Source organism: Bombina bombina, chromosome 6 (assembly GCF_027579735.1).
Source record: "Bombina bombina isolate aBomBom1 chromosome 6, aBomBom1.pri, whole genome shotgun sequence".
Classification (NCBI taxonomy): Eukaryota; Metazoa; Chordata; class Amphibia; order Anura; family Bombinatoridae; genus Bombina; species Bombina bombina.
Window position 1 is genome coordinate 287,457,347 of NC_069504.1, and position 15,142 is coordinate 287,472,488.

General features: G+C 35.9%; 1 protein-coding gene across 2 annotated transcripts in view; it reads right to left on the reverse strand.

Moving 5' to 3' along the window:
• Nucleotides 1-419: 419 nt before the first annotated feature.
• Nucleotides 420-15,142, reverse strand: part of SOCS2 (suppressor of cytokine signaling 2) — an 85,689-nt gene continuing 70,966 nt past the window's right edge. For both annotated transcript variants that reach the window (XM_053716898.1, XM_053716897.1), the window contains exon 3: nucleotides 420-7,220. In XM_053716898.1, the coding sequence (XP_053572873.1) occupies nucleotides 6,763-7,220 (458 nt within the window). In that variant the 3' untranslated portion in view covers nucleotides 420-6,762. The remainder of the gene's footprint in view (nucleotides 7,221-15,142) is intronic.

Here is a 15,142-nt window from a genome sequence, read left to right on the forward strand (position 1 = left end):
TATCATTGCACCAGCAGTTCTGGTGAACTGCTGGTGTAATGCCACCCCCTGCAGATTTGCGGCCGCTAGCAGGGGGTGTCAATCAACCCGATCGCATTTGATCAGGTTGATTTCTGTCCGCCGACTCAGAGCTTCATAACTCCGTACGGAGCTTGATAAATATGCCCCTTTGACACTATAAGACACAGCTTCAGTCTTTTAAATATCAGTGATCTGAGAAGCACAGATACCATCTGAACACATATATAGGACTATTTGAAGTACATACACCCAAATGTATTAATTTATCTTACTGAGGCAGCGTAGAGCAACATGCAACTTTCAGGAAAAAAACACTTTTACATGGAAACTTGTAAACTATATTTGACATTGGGCAAAATAGCAAACATCCTATTAAATAATCAGCCAAAATCGAGCACTGTTTCCTTATACATTTTATTGGTTCATTGTTACAGTAGAGAATACACACTTGTTAAATAGACATGTTTGTAAAAAAAAAAAAGAAAATATATAGAAAAAAATATTCTACACTGTAGACATTAAAATCAGCTGCCACTGTTAGCAGCAGATGATACTACAATAATGCAAACTTTGTTGCATTTGAGCAGATCCTTCAGATGCACCAGATTAAACGAACAACTGGTGTATAAAGGAAAATTGTACTGAGGATAGGTATAGCAATTTTACCACTATAGAAACCTAAACAGCACCTAAAGGCACCTCAAGTACCAGTTTCATAACACTCTGAAAATACAGTTCCATCAAAGTACATCAACTTCACATGTAGCATACAGGTTCTTTACACAGATACAGAATCAATAACAATAAAAACCATTACTTCAGAATAGCAGCAGACTTATTATTACCTGCTGTTCTTGGTAAACATTTCTAGCTACATGTCCAAAAGGTTCTGTACCAATTGATATATGTTGGTGCCATTAGACACCTCAGTGCACAATTAGATATACAGGCCATAAATTAGATTCTACGGCTAAAAGGTGCCGTGCAATAGCACCATTAACAAAATATGGGTCACTATCTGCTTTTGAGGGGAGTGACAAGGACTTTGGGATTATTTAATATCAAAAAAATAAGTTTACTAATACTATATAAATGATGGAATAAGTTACATTTTGTAACTAGGTTTTAAAAGTTGTCCTAATTTATCTGCAAAATGTTTGAAAGTTCCTACAATTTTAATTAAATACACACACAAATACCAACTGCCTTAATATCCTGTACAGAAAAACCTAATATAAATGGGTTTGAGATAAAAACAAATGTATAAATGTGTGGCCCTCTATCATGGGAATAATTTGTACAGAAGAACTTTGTAACAGTTATTTACCACACAAAGCACATCCTGTTGGCTTACAGAGGCACTGTGTCAAACCTATAACGTCAAGTCTATTCAATGACATAATGTAAACAAAATATTATAAAGCAGTATAAGCACAACTTAGTTTATTGTGCTCAAAGGTAAAACAACTGCAAAATGTGACTAAAAAAAAAATAGTGGTACAACCTTTTCAACAAAATATAGTTGTCACTAAAATTCCTGAAGTGTTAAATCCAGTGCAACTGGGCAAAAGAATGTTTACCTCAGATAGCATTTTACTTTGAAGTTAAACGCCAACTTACTTAGAATCTGTGTCTACTTGGAAAGAGCTGTATTAATGGTATCCTACCGAAATGTCACAGGCAACAATTAAATGTTAAGCATGACTTTAAAATGTCACCCATCACAATGTTGACAATTTCTGATATTAACTTGAGTTAATGGTAAACATTTAAATGTCACTGTATAGTTCTGTAGTTCCACCTACTCTTATAATAATGTAATGGCATAACCCCTTGAATGAATGAGAAGCTACAAAAGCAACAATCAGCAACACTCTTAAAGGGATACCAAACCCACATTTTTTTATTTCCTGATTCAGATAGAGTATGCAATTTTAAGCAACTTTCTAATTTACTCCTATTATATATTTTTCTTCGCTCTCTTGCTATCTTTATTTAAAAAATGCATCTAAGCTAAGGAGGCAGCCAATTTTTGGGACAGCACTTGTTTATTGGTGGGTGCATTTAGCCACCAATCAGCAAGCACAACCCAGGTTGTGAACCAAAACTGGGCCGGCTTCTAAATCTACATTCTTACTTTTCAAATAAAGATAGCAAGAGAATCAAAAAAAAAATGACAATAGGAGTAAATTAGAAAGTTGGTTAAAATGGCATGTTCTATCTGAATCATGAAAGAAAAAAATTGGGTTCAGTGTCCCTTTAAGTAGTCAAATGTTTAAATGGAGAACGTAAGGTTAGGCTGACCCTAACTGTAAGTGTAATCCTACAAAGCACAGCAACATATTAAATATTTGACCAGTTTAACACAATTTCTTGACTGGGTCAACATCCCCTAGGGTTGCCCATTACCATGGGTAACAGCGTAACATGAGACATTATTTTGTTTATTGCTGCCAGTTACATTCCAAAAGCAAACAAATTAACCACATTGTAACAAATACTTTAGGGAGCACTTATTTACACCTCAGAGTTGTTTTGATCAATTGTTATGCACAATGGTTGCCTTTAAATAGTATTTTAAATAATACAATAACAATAGATAGATCACGATTACTGATTATATAAAGTATTTTTTATAGATATCAAGTTCTAATGAAGACAGCATTTTTAATACTACAAATCTGTTGACAGGGAAGCTTACATATTGGGTATTAATTAATATTTATTTGCTGGGCTTGTATGAAGTTCATCTAATTTATGACCTCCATTTCAATCCATCATAATTTCAATGTGAAAACACTGAGCTCAACTATTTTTTGTTACCATTCCAATCCATTAGAACAGCTACTGTTTGAATTGGTAAAACCACTCAAATTATGTATACATTAAAGGGATACAGTACTGAAACATTGTTACCCTTAATGTGTTTCCAGTTAATATTCTGTAGCTGGTACAAAAAGTAAGGGCCAGATTACAAAAGGAGCGGTATTTAACGCTCCCCCTTAACCTAGAAGTAAGGTTTTTGCATGCGACAGGTAGCGCTTGTATTATAAGTTGAAAGTAAAACGTTTTCGCTCGCATGCTAACCCAATGTATGCAAGAAGATCACGATCGCGTTAACTTATTTCCCAGTAGAAGTCAATGGATAAAAAAAGTGGGGGGAAAAATAACATCCTACTCGTGCACAAACCCGATTGCATATTCTCAAGTGTGCTAACCCAACATGAAACTATGAATATAGGCATGTGTATGTATGTATGTATGTATCTCTATGTTAAAAAAAAAAAAGACAGGCTCATATCTGAGCCTTTATAACTTTTAATTGTTATCAGAAAATGTTATTATGAGTGTAACAGTACTTTTAAATGTATTTTTGATGTGTTTTGTGACACTTTTTTGATTCACAAAACAGTTAACCAGAGCTCTGAGGACATGCTATCCTTATGCGCGTTAACTTCAATTGCACTCAAGTGATAGCGTTTACTTTTAACTTGTAATACGAGTGCTATACAAGACGTGCACAAACACCCACAATAATTTCCTTTTTGCTCACGCGTAACTGTTAGCGTGCCATTCGTAATCTTATACCTTAATGTATTGAAAATTGCTCCTTTAGCTAGTTTTGCTTATTGAAACCACAATCCATTGTTCTTAAGAACTTGCACATTTAAATGAGGTAAGCCAAAAGGAACAGAAGACCTGCTTATCCTATCTAGCTTTCTCTATATTCCAAGCCAATAATTAAGTATTGAAATTTTCATTGTGGGAGGTGGTTTTAATGATCAAACAGATATTTAAATTGCAAGAACAATTTCCAGTATATTTAATACTATGTAGATCGTATAACAAGTTATTAGAAACACATTAAGGGGAATAGTAGAGTAATGTTTGCCAGTAAGGGTAAAAATAGTTTTAAACATGAGACAAAATATATTTTAAAAAATTAGGAGTTTCAAGTGTTTTCACAGATCACAGGAAAGCAAAAAATATGTAATCAAAAGATAAAGTAAAATATAAGCTGGTAAAATATTGAAAATGACCGACTAATGTCTTATAATGCATGGCTTTCATTTAACACTTTGTACACATTAAAGACGTGCCCAGCTCACAATCTCATACAAGTATGAATAATTTACTGTCTAAAAATGTCCAAACACGTTAAAATAATATTTTGGTGTCAGTGTATAAGCTGTTCAGAAGCTTCATAATTTAAAAAGTACAGTATAAAAATGTAAACAATATATTTATATTTTTCTTTATCAAAGGGATAGAAAAATCTATCTAAATGTGCATGGTTGCATTTCAATTTAAAATAGAAGTATTTATTAATATAATTCCATTAGCAAAAATCCTACTAGTAAAAGTTATAACTGTTTTTCAGTGGCATACACACATACACTGTAAGGGCCCGTACACCGGTATTCAAACACCACACCTTTTCAGACAGTCATCAGTGGTATGACACAAATTAAGTATTCAAAGAAATAAAACACCACCACCGCTCTCTGTGCAGGCATGGTGTTTGAATGCTGGTGCACGGCCTTCACTGGATATGTGTGTATTCTGCTGAAAAACTAATAATTTTTACTAAAATTGTTTCTGCTAATGGGAGTAGATTGCAAAAATGCTTCTATTTCAAATTGAAATGCACCCTTGCCCATTTCAATTTTGACCTTTCTATAGCTTTAAACAATGAAACCATACTTTTTTTTTTTTGCTAAATTCTTAAAAAAAAAAATGGAGTGCCCCAAAATGAGGCTTAAAAACAGGCCAAACTGTATTTTAACGTTTTTAAGACCATTGAGAAAGCCTTATCAGGTGAAACACGTCAGGGCATGGGGGGGGGGGGAGTATTGGGGAGTCATCCATTTTTAATGGGAAAAGTTATAGCTAATATCTATAGCTGTATGTGATTAACAGAATTTTTGGACAGGATGCATGGCAGTCAAAATATTGGTCTTTAAAAACAGAATTTAATCATTGATAAATATGATAAAATGGAGATACTACTCATTAACGTGAATAAGGCTTACTGGTAACGTGATGAACAGTGTATATATATATATATATATATATATATATATATATATATAAAATAGAATTTCAGGACCTTAGTCTGCTAAATAATGAATTAATACAGATCAGTGCTAGAGTTTGAAACAATGATCACAGTAAATTGATTTAATAAAATGGACGATCTTATACTTGTTCAGCAACATAAACTTTGTTGTGCCAGCAATGAGTAATTAATATACAACATTGTGGTGTACATTAGAGCAAATATATATACCTCATATATGATTTCCATAGATTGTTATTTTGAGTACACAGTTGAATTGAATCAGCAAATATATTGCACAATTATATTGTTAATTTAGTTGAGAGGTTGATTTGAAACAATAGTATTGTCTAAACAGAGTCGGACGAATATTAGAATTTGATACTTACCATATCATATACCTCCAAGGGTAATTTAATTGAACACGGCTATACATATCCCGGGTTTTTAGGTTTTCTTATTCCCGGTTTTTAAAACAATAAATGTTAAGTTTTACTAACACTTTACTCCTTTGCAAAATCTAATAGAGTTTTTTCATGTTTATCGCTTTGTGGAAAATTATTCCCCCCCCCCCCCCCAAGTTACTGATGGATTTAAGGTTAAAAGGACAGTCTACTGGATTTTTTTGTATTGTTTAGAAAGATAGATAAGGCTTGTACTACCCATTCCCCAGCTTTGCACAACCAGCATTACTATATTAATATACTTTTTAACCTCTGAGATTGCCTGTGTTAAAGCTTTCACCAAGTACTGGTGAGGTTATTAAGATATACAACTACTGGAAAACCATGTGATCACTGATCTTTCTAACAGATTGGAATGACCTCAAATGTCAAAAGCCAGAAAAATGGTTTTTCTAATGGATTGGAACAGACCTCCAAAAATTGGTGTGATAAAAATTCAAGTAAGTGTAACTCTATTTACAAAAGCAACAATATAAAAGTAAGACTACCTTATCTTAAACAATATTTTGGCACACTGAACTATATCTTTGATCCCCGTTTATAACATTTGATCCCATATCCTAATCGCAGTAATATCTGGAGAAGACCACAGCATAAGACTTGTAAGCAAGTAACAATTGGGCAGATTCTGTTTCAGTTGAGAACCATATCACATAATTTAAAAATAAAAATCCCCATGTAGTACAAATAACATGCCAATAGATTTTTCAACTGGAAGGTCTAGCCAATGTCTGCAAAACAGTTAAATAACTTCTAGGACACATTCTTTGGCACCCAAATTAACTTTGGCCATGTTAATTCTATTTTTTAGGAAAAGATCAAACTATAAATAGGAGAAAATCTATGGTTTGGGAAAATAGGGCTGAAGTGCACATCATTTGGCTTTATAATAATATTGCATTGATTAATAGATATGCTCAGACTTGAAGACATAATGATCCCTGTAATTTCAGTTAAACAGAAGTGAAAAAAAATATGTATAAAGCGGATTTATGATATGCAGAAAAAAAATAATCAGATGCATTCCATAATTTTTGTAATCCAAAAAGCTTTGCATATAGTTCAATGACATCTTGAAATGAAATGACATTTTTTTTTTGTAGAGTTTCACATTCAAAATAGTACAGATGACTGCCAAAGATTTTTTTGGTTGATATTGAATAGCTTCTTGGAGAGCTATATTTTTTTCCATGCTACAGGTACTATAAAGTATTTAGTCTATACATGGTAGCGGTATTCTGTAATATAATCCTTCAGTCTCATAGGTAAAGGCAGTTCGTAAATCTTATCAGTACATTTATTAACTGTCATTCTACAGAGGTGCTGTAGAGATGGAGTAGATACATAAAGTGGCTTTACTAGCCAGAGGTGAACTGTTCGATTTGGAAGCGTTTCAGATTCAATCTTCTTATTCTTGGAAAGAAGAACATAATACTCAATAAGATGGACAACACTGTCAAACTGTTTCAACCTAGATCTGACACAGACAACAGAGTCCAAGCGAAATTTCCCTTCTCGGTACTCAATGCGCAGGTTGGTTGGTCCCGCAGAGGTTTTCACAGAGATAGTCAGAAGATAATCAGTGTGTGAACTGTCTCTAACCAAGAAAGTCCCTTCTGGAGCATCTTGCAATCGTTCTTTTGCTTCTCCAACAGTCATATTTCCCCAGTACCAGCCTGTTAAAATTAAACAGAAGTTTCATTAAAATTACAAAAAAAAAATGAAAGAACAATATTTACAAGCAATGTATCATAATACCACTATGTCATGCAGTACTAAGAGAGTGGGACACCAGATAACACAAAACTGAATAGAGTAATTTGGTTTATTCAAACACACACACACACACAGTCACATTCCAATTCCAAAAAAATGCACCCACTAGATCAGGGTTTGAATAATGTATTTCAAATTTAGAAGTCAGCAAGAATAGAAATAAGACCTCCAAGGAGGTGAGATTATTTATTCTGCCCCACCACCAATGTCACATTTTGTTTGTACACTTATTTTTAAATACATGAGCAAATAACATTTGGACTGTTTAACATACACACACATTATATATATATATATATATATATATATATATATATATATATATATATATATATATATATATATATATATATATATACACACACACACACACACACACACATACATACACATATATATATATATATATATATATATATACACACACACACACGCACACACAAACATTGTATATATATATATATATATACATACACACATGCATACACACACACACACACACATTATATAAAAATATATATATATATATATATTAGGGATGCACCGATACCGATACTAGTATCGGTATCGGTGCCGATACTGAGCATTTTCACAAGTACTTGTACTTGTTTACAATGCTCCGATGCCTCAGCCGATACTTTTTGAACCCTGTGGGGGAAGGAGGGAGCCTTGCGTGAGGAAGCTCCTGCTGTGCTAATACTGTACAATCAGAGAGAGCTACAGTAGAGACTGAGGGGCGGGACCGCGCTATTGCAGCAGGGAGCTAACACCTAACAAGGTAGACACTCAGAGATCGACGGCGTGTGGAGGAGTCAGACTGTATCAAGGTTAGGGGATTTTGCTTATGTGTGCATTATTTTATTATTTAAATATTGCAGCCAGCAGCCGTTACTAAAAGATAGCAGCCAGGTTAGGGGATATTTTTGCTTAAGCCATTATGTCTTGCAGGTCCGTTATTAACTGGAAACAGGGTTGAAAAACACAAACAGCGTTTGAACTGTTAGCTTAAGTTCAAACGCTGTTTGTGTTTTTCAACCCTGTTTCCAGTTAATAACGGACCTGCAAGACATAATGGCTTAAGCAAAAATATCCCCTAACCTGGCTGCTATCTTTTCAGCCATCAATGAAAATAATATATAAATACCCCCAATGTCTCTCTGCAATACGTAGTCCCAGGCTCCAGCTCATGCAGACCAACTCCCAATCAAGACACACACGTAAAGCAATTTTCACTGATTCTAACACCGGAGTGTGCCAGTACTTGTGATGCTTCTGGCTGCACACTCCGGTGTTAGAATCAGTGAAAATTGCTATGTCTGCTACGCTGCTTAGGCGTTTTTAATGCATCATTAATAAACAAGACTAAGTACCTCCAACTCCTGGGACTATGTTAAAGTGCTCTGAAACTATGTCTGACACCAGGGTGGAGAACGTAGGGAAAGCATTTTTGAAAAACGTTATACATTAGTATTTTTATTGTTACAGTACACAGAGAAGGGCACAGTGCATTGAAGTCACATAGTACAATAAAAATACTAATGTTTAACCTTTTTTCAAAAATGCTTTCTTGCTTAAATAAAAAACGTTTTAGTGACCTTATTTTTCACTGCCCAGTAACACACTGTGCAGCATCTTCTCCCCTCCGTATGTGCTCCTCCCCTGTGCCTCTGCCCCATGTGACTTACGTGTCATACTGTGAGCCCAGACTGACTAGGAAGTGGAACAGGAACACAGTGCTGCTGTCTGCTGTTTAGGATTTCAAGGTAGAAGCCCCAATGTGTCCCACTGCATAATGTCTTCCCCCAGTGTTCCCATCCAAATGTCTCACTGACTGGTCTGATTAGCTGATACAAAAGTGGCCAGGCATTTCTTCTAGTTAGACAAGGAGTTGACTATTAAACTTCTTTTTTAGACATTTGCCACAATAGAAAATAACTTTCTCCTCTCATCTGCACCACATGCTAGGGGTAGAACTCATTGTCCTCCAAGACAGTTTCAAATAATCCAATTGTTAACCCATTGACCACCAGAGGACTGCAGTGAATTGCTTTACACTTTACAGTGCATAGCAGCTTTTCTGGCAGCTATTTGGTTAACTGTATTTGTGTGTGTATTACTTGGAGCTGTCTTGGAGGACAATGAGTGAGTTCTACCCCTAGCATGTAGCTCAGAGGTGGAAAGGAGCTGCTTGGTGCTCAGTGCTGATGCTGTGATTTGCAAAAGAAGTGAGTCTGCAAAAATATATTTCTACTACACTACTTGTGTAAATGGAATGGTGTTCCTCAATCTACAGCACTTCATCAACCCCTGCACTAGTATAAGTTAAATTATATGGAACTGATCCCTTTATATTTGTGTTTTAAGTTAAAATACAAATATCAAGTGATCAGTTCCATATAATTTAGCTTATACTAGTGCAGGGGTTGATGAAGTGCTGTAGATTGAGAAACACCATTCCATTTACACAAGTAGTGTAGTAAGATTTTAACAGAGAAGGGAGGAAAGTTAAAAAAAAAAGTATATAACAAAAGGCTGTGGCTTGGCCATTCTTCTAATATAGTCTGGTGATTTGTTTGTGCTCCTTCCCAGTGCATTACTGTGCATGTTTTATATCTTCTTGAAGAATGCTGTGGCCATCACAGACATTCCAACCTGCAAAAGCTCATTTCAGGGAGGTGGCTCCACCCGCTACTGCGCCGCCGCTACCCCTAGTGTTGCCACCTCAGCCATGTTTTCCTGGGCCCTTATGAGTTACACATGCTGCAGGGTGTGCAGGGAGGAAAATGTATTGTGTTTCTGGACAGCACTATTCATATTCATTCCTGCACACCCTGCAGCATGTGTAACTTATAAGTGTTCTATATTTTAAGGGACAGGTGGCAACCCTAGCCACCCCCCTCCCAGTTATATATTGGACACCTTGAAACCCTAAATAAGATAGAGACTTATCATTAAAGTAGCTTCCCACTAAAGTCACATTAAAAAAAAAGTAGCTTTATTGCACAACCACATACAACAAACCTATTTTCCAGTGATCGTATACTTGTTGAATGCTTAAATATTTTAGAATACGAAGTTTAATTACGTGCAGTAAATAAGGTAGTATTTGTGTTTTATTTTATTAGAATCAATGGGGGCTTGTTATATATTTATTTTTATGTTTGTTCTGTGAAATTTACTTGAGTTGTTACAACAAGCCAATAAAGCTGCCTTTTTTATATATTTCATAATGTATTTTGAGTTACAGTTCTTCATACTTATAAAGAAGCTATCTTAAAACATTAGTTAGTCTGACTCTGTTGTAATGTGCTTGGGAAACTGTCACATGACAATAGAAAAGTATCGGTACTTGGTATCGGTGAGTACTTGAGAAAAAGTATCGGTACTTGTACTCGGTCTTAAAAAAATGGTATCGGTGCAACCCTAATATATATATATATATATATATACACACACACACATTATATATATACACTTATATATACATATATATATATATATATATATATATATATATATATATATACACACACATATATATACACACACACACACACACACAGATCCAATGATTGCACTCTCTGGGTTTAAGACACAGCAAACTTTAAAGCGTCACGTTTCGGGGCATTCACCCCTTCCTCAGACCTGGGGTGAATGCCCCGAAACGTCACACATTATAGTATTGTGTTTATCAAGCGTGGAGATAGTGCCATCCACCTTGGGGATGGAACCCCACAACTCCAATTGAGAGTCCGTGACAGGGAACAATTTTTTAAAGGAAGAAGGGGAAAACGACGAACCAATTCTTTCCCATTCATTCCTAATAATGTTCGTCTTTACGGGAACCGGGAAAGTTTGTGGTACAACCCTGTCCTCGTAGACCTTATCTAATTTAGCAATCAAAGGTTCCTCCGGCAATTTGGGCTCTGGAACCTCTAACGTAGCCAAAACTTCCTTCAGCAGAAAGCGTAAATGCTCAATCCCAAATCTAAAGTCTGGTTCCTCCGCAGCTGGAGGCTTAGAGGCAGCAGATTCCGACCCAGAAAGAGCACCTTCTGAAGTATTAGAGGTGTCTTCATCAGCAGATAATCTTGTATCAGATAAATCCAATAAGCTACTAGATGACCCCCTGGGAAGGATAGCAATATTTGACCTTCCGCTTGCGCTTAGCAGGGGCGAGGTAAAGCACTAAAGGCCGCAGAAACTGCCGTTTGTAACTGCTCAGTAAAGTCTGGCGGTAAAATGGCCCCTCCAGATGGAGGATTAGGAGTGCTACAGGACGCTGCATGTGTATTAGGAAATGACTGTAGGGTGCGCACCTCACGTGACGGAGACTTCTCAGAGGTGGTCGGCTCAGTGGTATCAAACATATTAACTTTCTTTGACATGATTACTTTATCAAGGCATATGGAACATAATTAAGCAGGCGGGTATACCTTGGCCTCCTCACAATATATACTTCAACAAAGGACAGAAGCGATCGGTCCGTAATCAAATTAAAGATTCTTTATTTCCACAGGTTAAAAAGGACCTCAGAGTCCATGGTACAACATAGAGGGTGTAGTGTATCAGATAAGCTTACGCATTTCGGCGAAAGCCGTAGTCATAGCCTGATCTATCCGGTACACTGCACCTATTTAAATACATAAAAAGGTATTCATTGGTTAATTGACAAATTAAAAATGTGCATAAACATACCCTCTAACAATGTTACATGATACCAGTGCTGTCCAGGATGAACATATAATCATTCTGGAAACATATAAATGCATACATCCTGCTTACGACCATATAAGAAATAATCGATACACCTAAAACTGACATACAAAAGAGAAGAGGGCATATAAAGAGATATTAATAAATAACTCCAATTTTAGTTGAAAAAAGTAGAGGAACAATTGTTATCCCACAAAGGAATAAAATACTGGATGCTAAATAATAATAATTTTATGCATGCGAGATTATCTCCCAAAACTAATGGCTCTTCTCCACCTAGCAATAATATCTCTGCTAGTTACCAACTCTATTCGCTACTAGGTAACTACAAGTAGCAAAGCTAATCTATATGCCCTTATTCCGTTAAGTATTCAGATAAATTACATATACCATACATAAGAATATACAATACATATATAAGGAGGTATCTATCCCGGAATGGGGGAACCAATCTAAGTATGAATACCAAAGATTTATGAACATCAAACCAAATCTAATGTTATCGCAAAAAATTCATATTGTCAGATATATTATCCCATTCCTGGCAGAGTATAAACAAACCTCCACAAGTTATCTATAAGCACTATATAAATATGAATTAAAGATGTAAACAAATCGGTATATGACAGTGTAGGATTACAAACAATATATGATAATATATCCAAACAGATATAAAGAGAATAAGCAAATATGTAAATATATAGTGATAAAATAATACACAAAAGAACTAAAAGAATAAAGTAAGAAAATAGGACACTCAATCTATTGCCAAAAAATAATTAAATCGCATTCAGAGTTTAGTCCTGTTGGTACCCTGGTTTTTAGACGGAATATCCAAAACATTTTCTGACGTTCAAGCCGTTTGTTCCTGTCCCCACCTCTACCTACTACAGGAATCCTTTCAATGATATTCCAGGCTAAGGTGTCAGTACTTTTATTGTGGAAATAAGTAAAGTGCTGTACCAAGGGAGTTTTTGCTTTACCTATATGTATAACTGAAAGATGTTCTCTGATACAGGAATTAACATCCCTAGTCGTAAGTCCTACATATTGAAGAAAACATGAGGTACATGTTATAAGGTATATAACAAAATGACTGCTCAAATCATTATCTTCATTTTCATACTGGCAAGTATCTGTACAGTTCCTTTTTGCTCGTATAAATTGGCCTTTGGCCACTGCATGGGGTACATGCCTTGGGTGGCAACTCTTGGCACTCAAGAGTGTATTACCTGAGATTGGCTTGTGATACATTCTTGACTCAATTCTACCATTGGGTAGTCCCTTGAGTTTCAAGTCCAAAAATTTATGGTATCCTTATGAAACTCATAGGTGAATAGCAAGCCTACCTCGTTGGTATTTACCCAGTTCACAAAGGTAAGAGCAGACTGTTCATCACCCCGCCACACCAGTAGCAGGTCGTCAATATACCGTCTGTATAGATGAATCTTAGTTCCAAAGGGATTAGTATCTGCAAAAATGTGGGACAGCTCCCACCATCCTATGAAGATGTTCGCATAGGATGGGGCAAATTTTGCCCCCATGGCTGCCCCACACTTTTGCAGATAAACCTTACCATTGAAACTGAAGACGTTATGGGTCAATAGAAAGGATGCAACCTCCAATACATATTCCTGGAAGTAGGTAGTGAAATCAGTGTAGTTGGACAGAAAATATTTCAACGCTTTTAAACCAAAGTTATGTTGAATAGACAAATAGAGTGAACTTACATCTATTGTCAACCAACTAGACTGTATATCCCAACCAGTCTCCTCTACTATCTTCAGGACATGTTTAGTGTCGCGAAGATAGCTTGGAAGGTTCTTAGCAATAGGCTGTAGAACCTCATCAAGCCATTGAGAGAGATTTTCAAAGAGAGAGCCAATGCCACTGACTATGGGTCTCCCCTGGACATCAGTTAGTGACTTATGGACCTTGGGCAAATGATGGAAAATTGGCATTCGAGGATGCTCCACATAGAGGAATTCTATGGTATTTTTGTCCAAGATCCCCAATTCACCACCTCTGTCCAGGAGATGCCTCAACTCTCTTTGATAATGGAGGGTAGGGTCAATGCTCAACAAATCATAGTTATCGCTATTGTCCAATTGTCTTAGGGACTCAGCTACATAATCACTCTTGTTGAGCACTACTACCCATCCCCCCCTTATCAGCATTACGTATTACAAGATCATTGTTATTTTGGAGTTCCCTCAAGGCTAGTTTCTCTTGTTGTGAGAGGTTAGAGGGGGCAGTCACGCCTTCACCTTTAAGTTGTATAAGATCCCTTTCTACTCTATTGAAAAACAATTCTAGAGTAGGAACTCTATTATGGATGGGATAGAACTGAGAAGGTTTTTTAAAACTCTTAATTCTATTTGTTCCTTACAAATGGCTAACGTCTGTAACGGAGTAATCTGTGATACATGTGGGGGTTGTGTGGGTTTACTAATTACATATTTCGAATGTTGGTGTATGGGACCAGCTGATATTTTGGGCACAATTGGATCCTTTGGTCTTACTGCTATATCCGCAGTTACTATGCTTTCTTGTGTGTTCTTTTTAAGAATACCAGATGGCTTGCTTACAAGCTCATCACCACTGGAGGATGCTCCATCATCAGACTGAAACCCTTCTCCTCCTGAGAATCAAACCTTTCTATTTTTCTTGTGTCTCTATCTACGTGCTCTATTATTATTAGAAAATGATCTATTTGCTTGTCTCAATTTTCTATTCCACACGTAAACAGTGTTACTATTGTAATCAGCTTTGTCTCGCAAATACTTAGAATGCTTGGTCTCAATCACACTCTGTCTAGACTCTGCTACAGTTTTCTGCAGTAAGTTGTCAAAGTTACAAAAATCATTATCCATACGAGTATTAAGTTCTAATAGTAAATTGTCTATTTCTAGTCTGAGTGCTTTAAGTTGTGAGATCTTATACTGTAATAATAGCTGCATGAGGCGAACAGAACAATCTGTAATAACTAAATTCCAAGAATCTATAAAACTTTTATCTGTAACATCAAATGTCGGATATTTGTTCATCTCTTGGTAACATTTGGAGCTCAATATACTTTTGAAAAGTCCAAATGTCCCATTGCAGT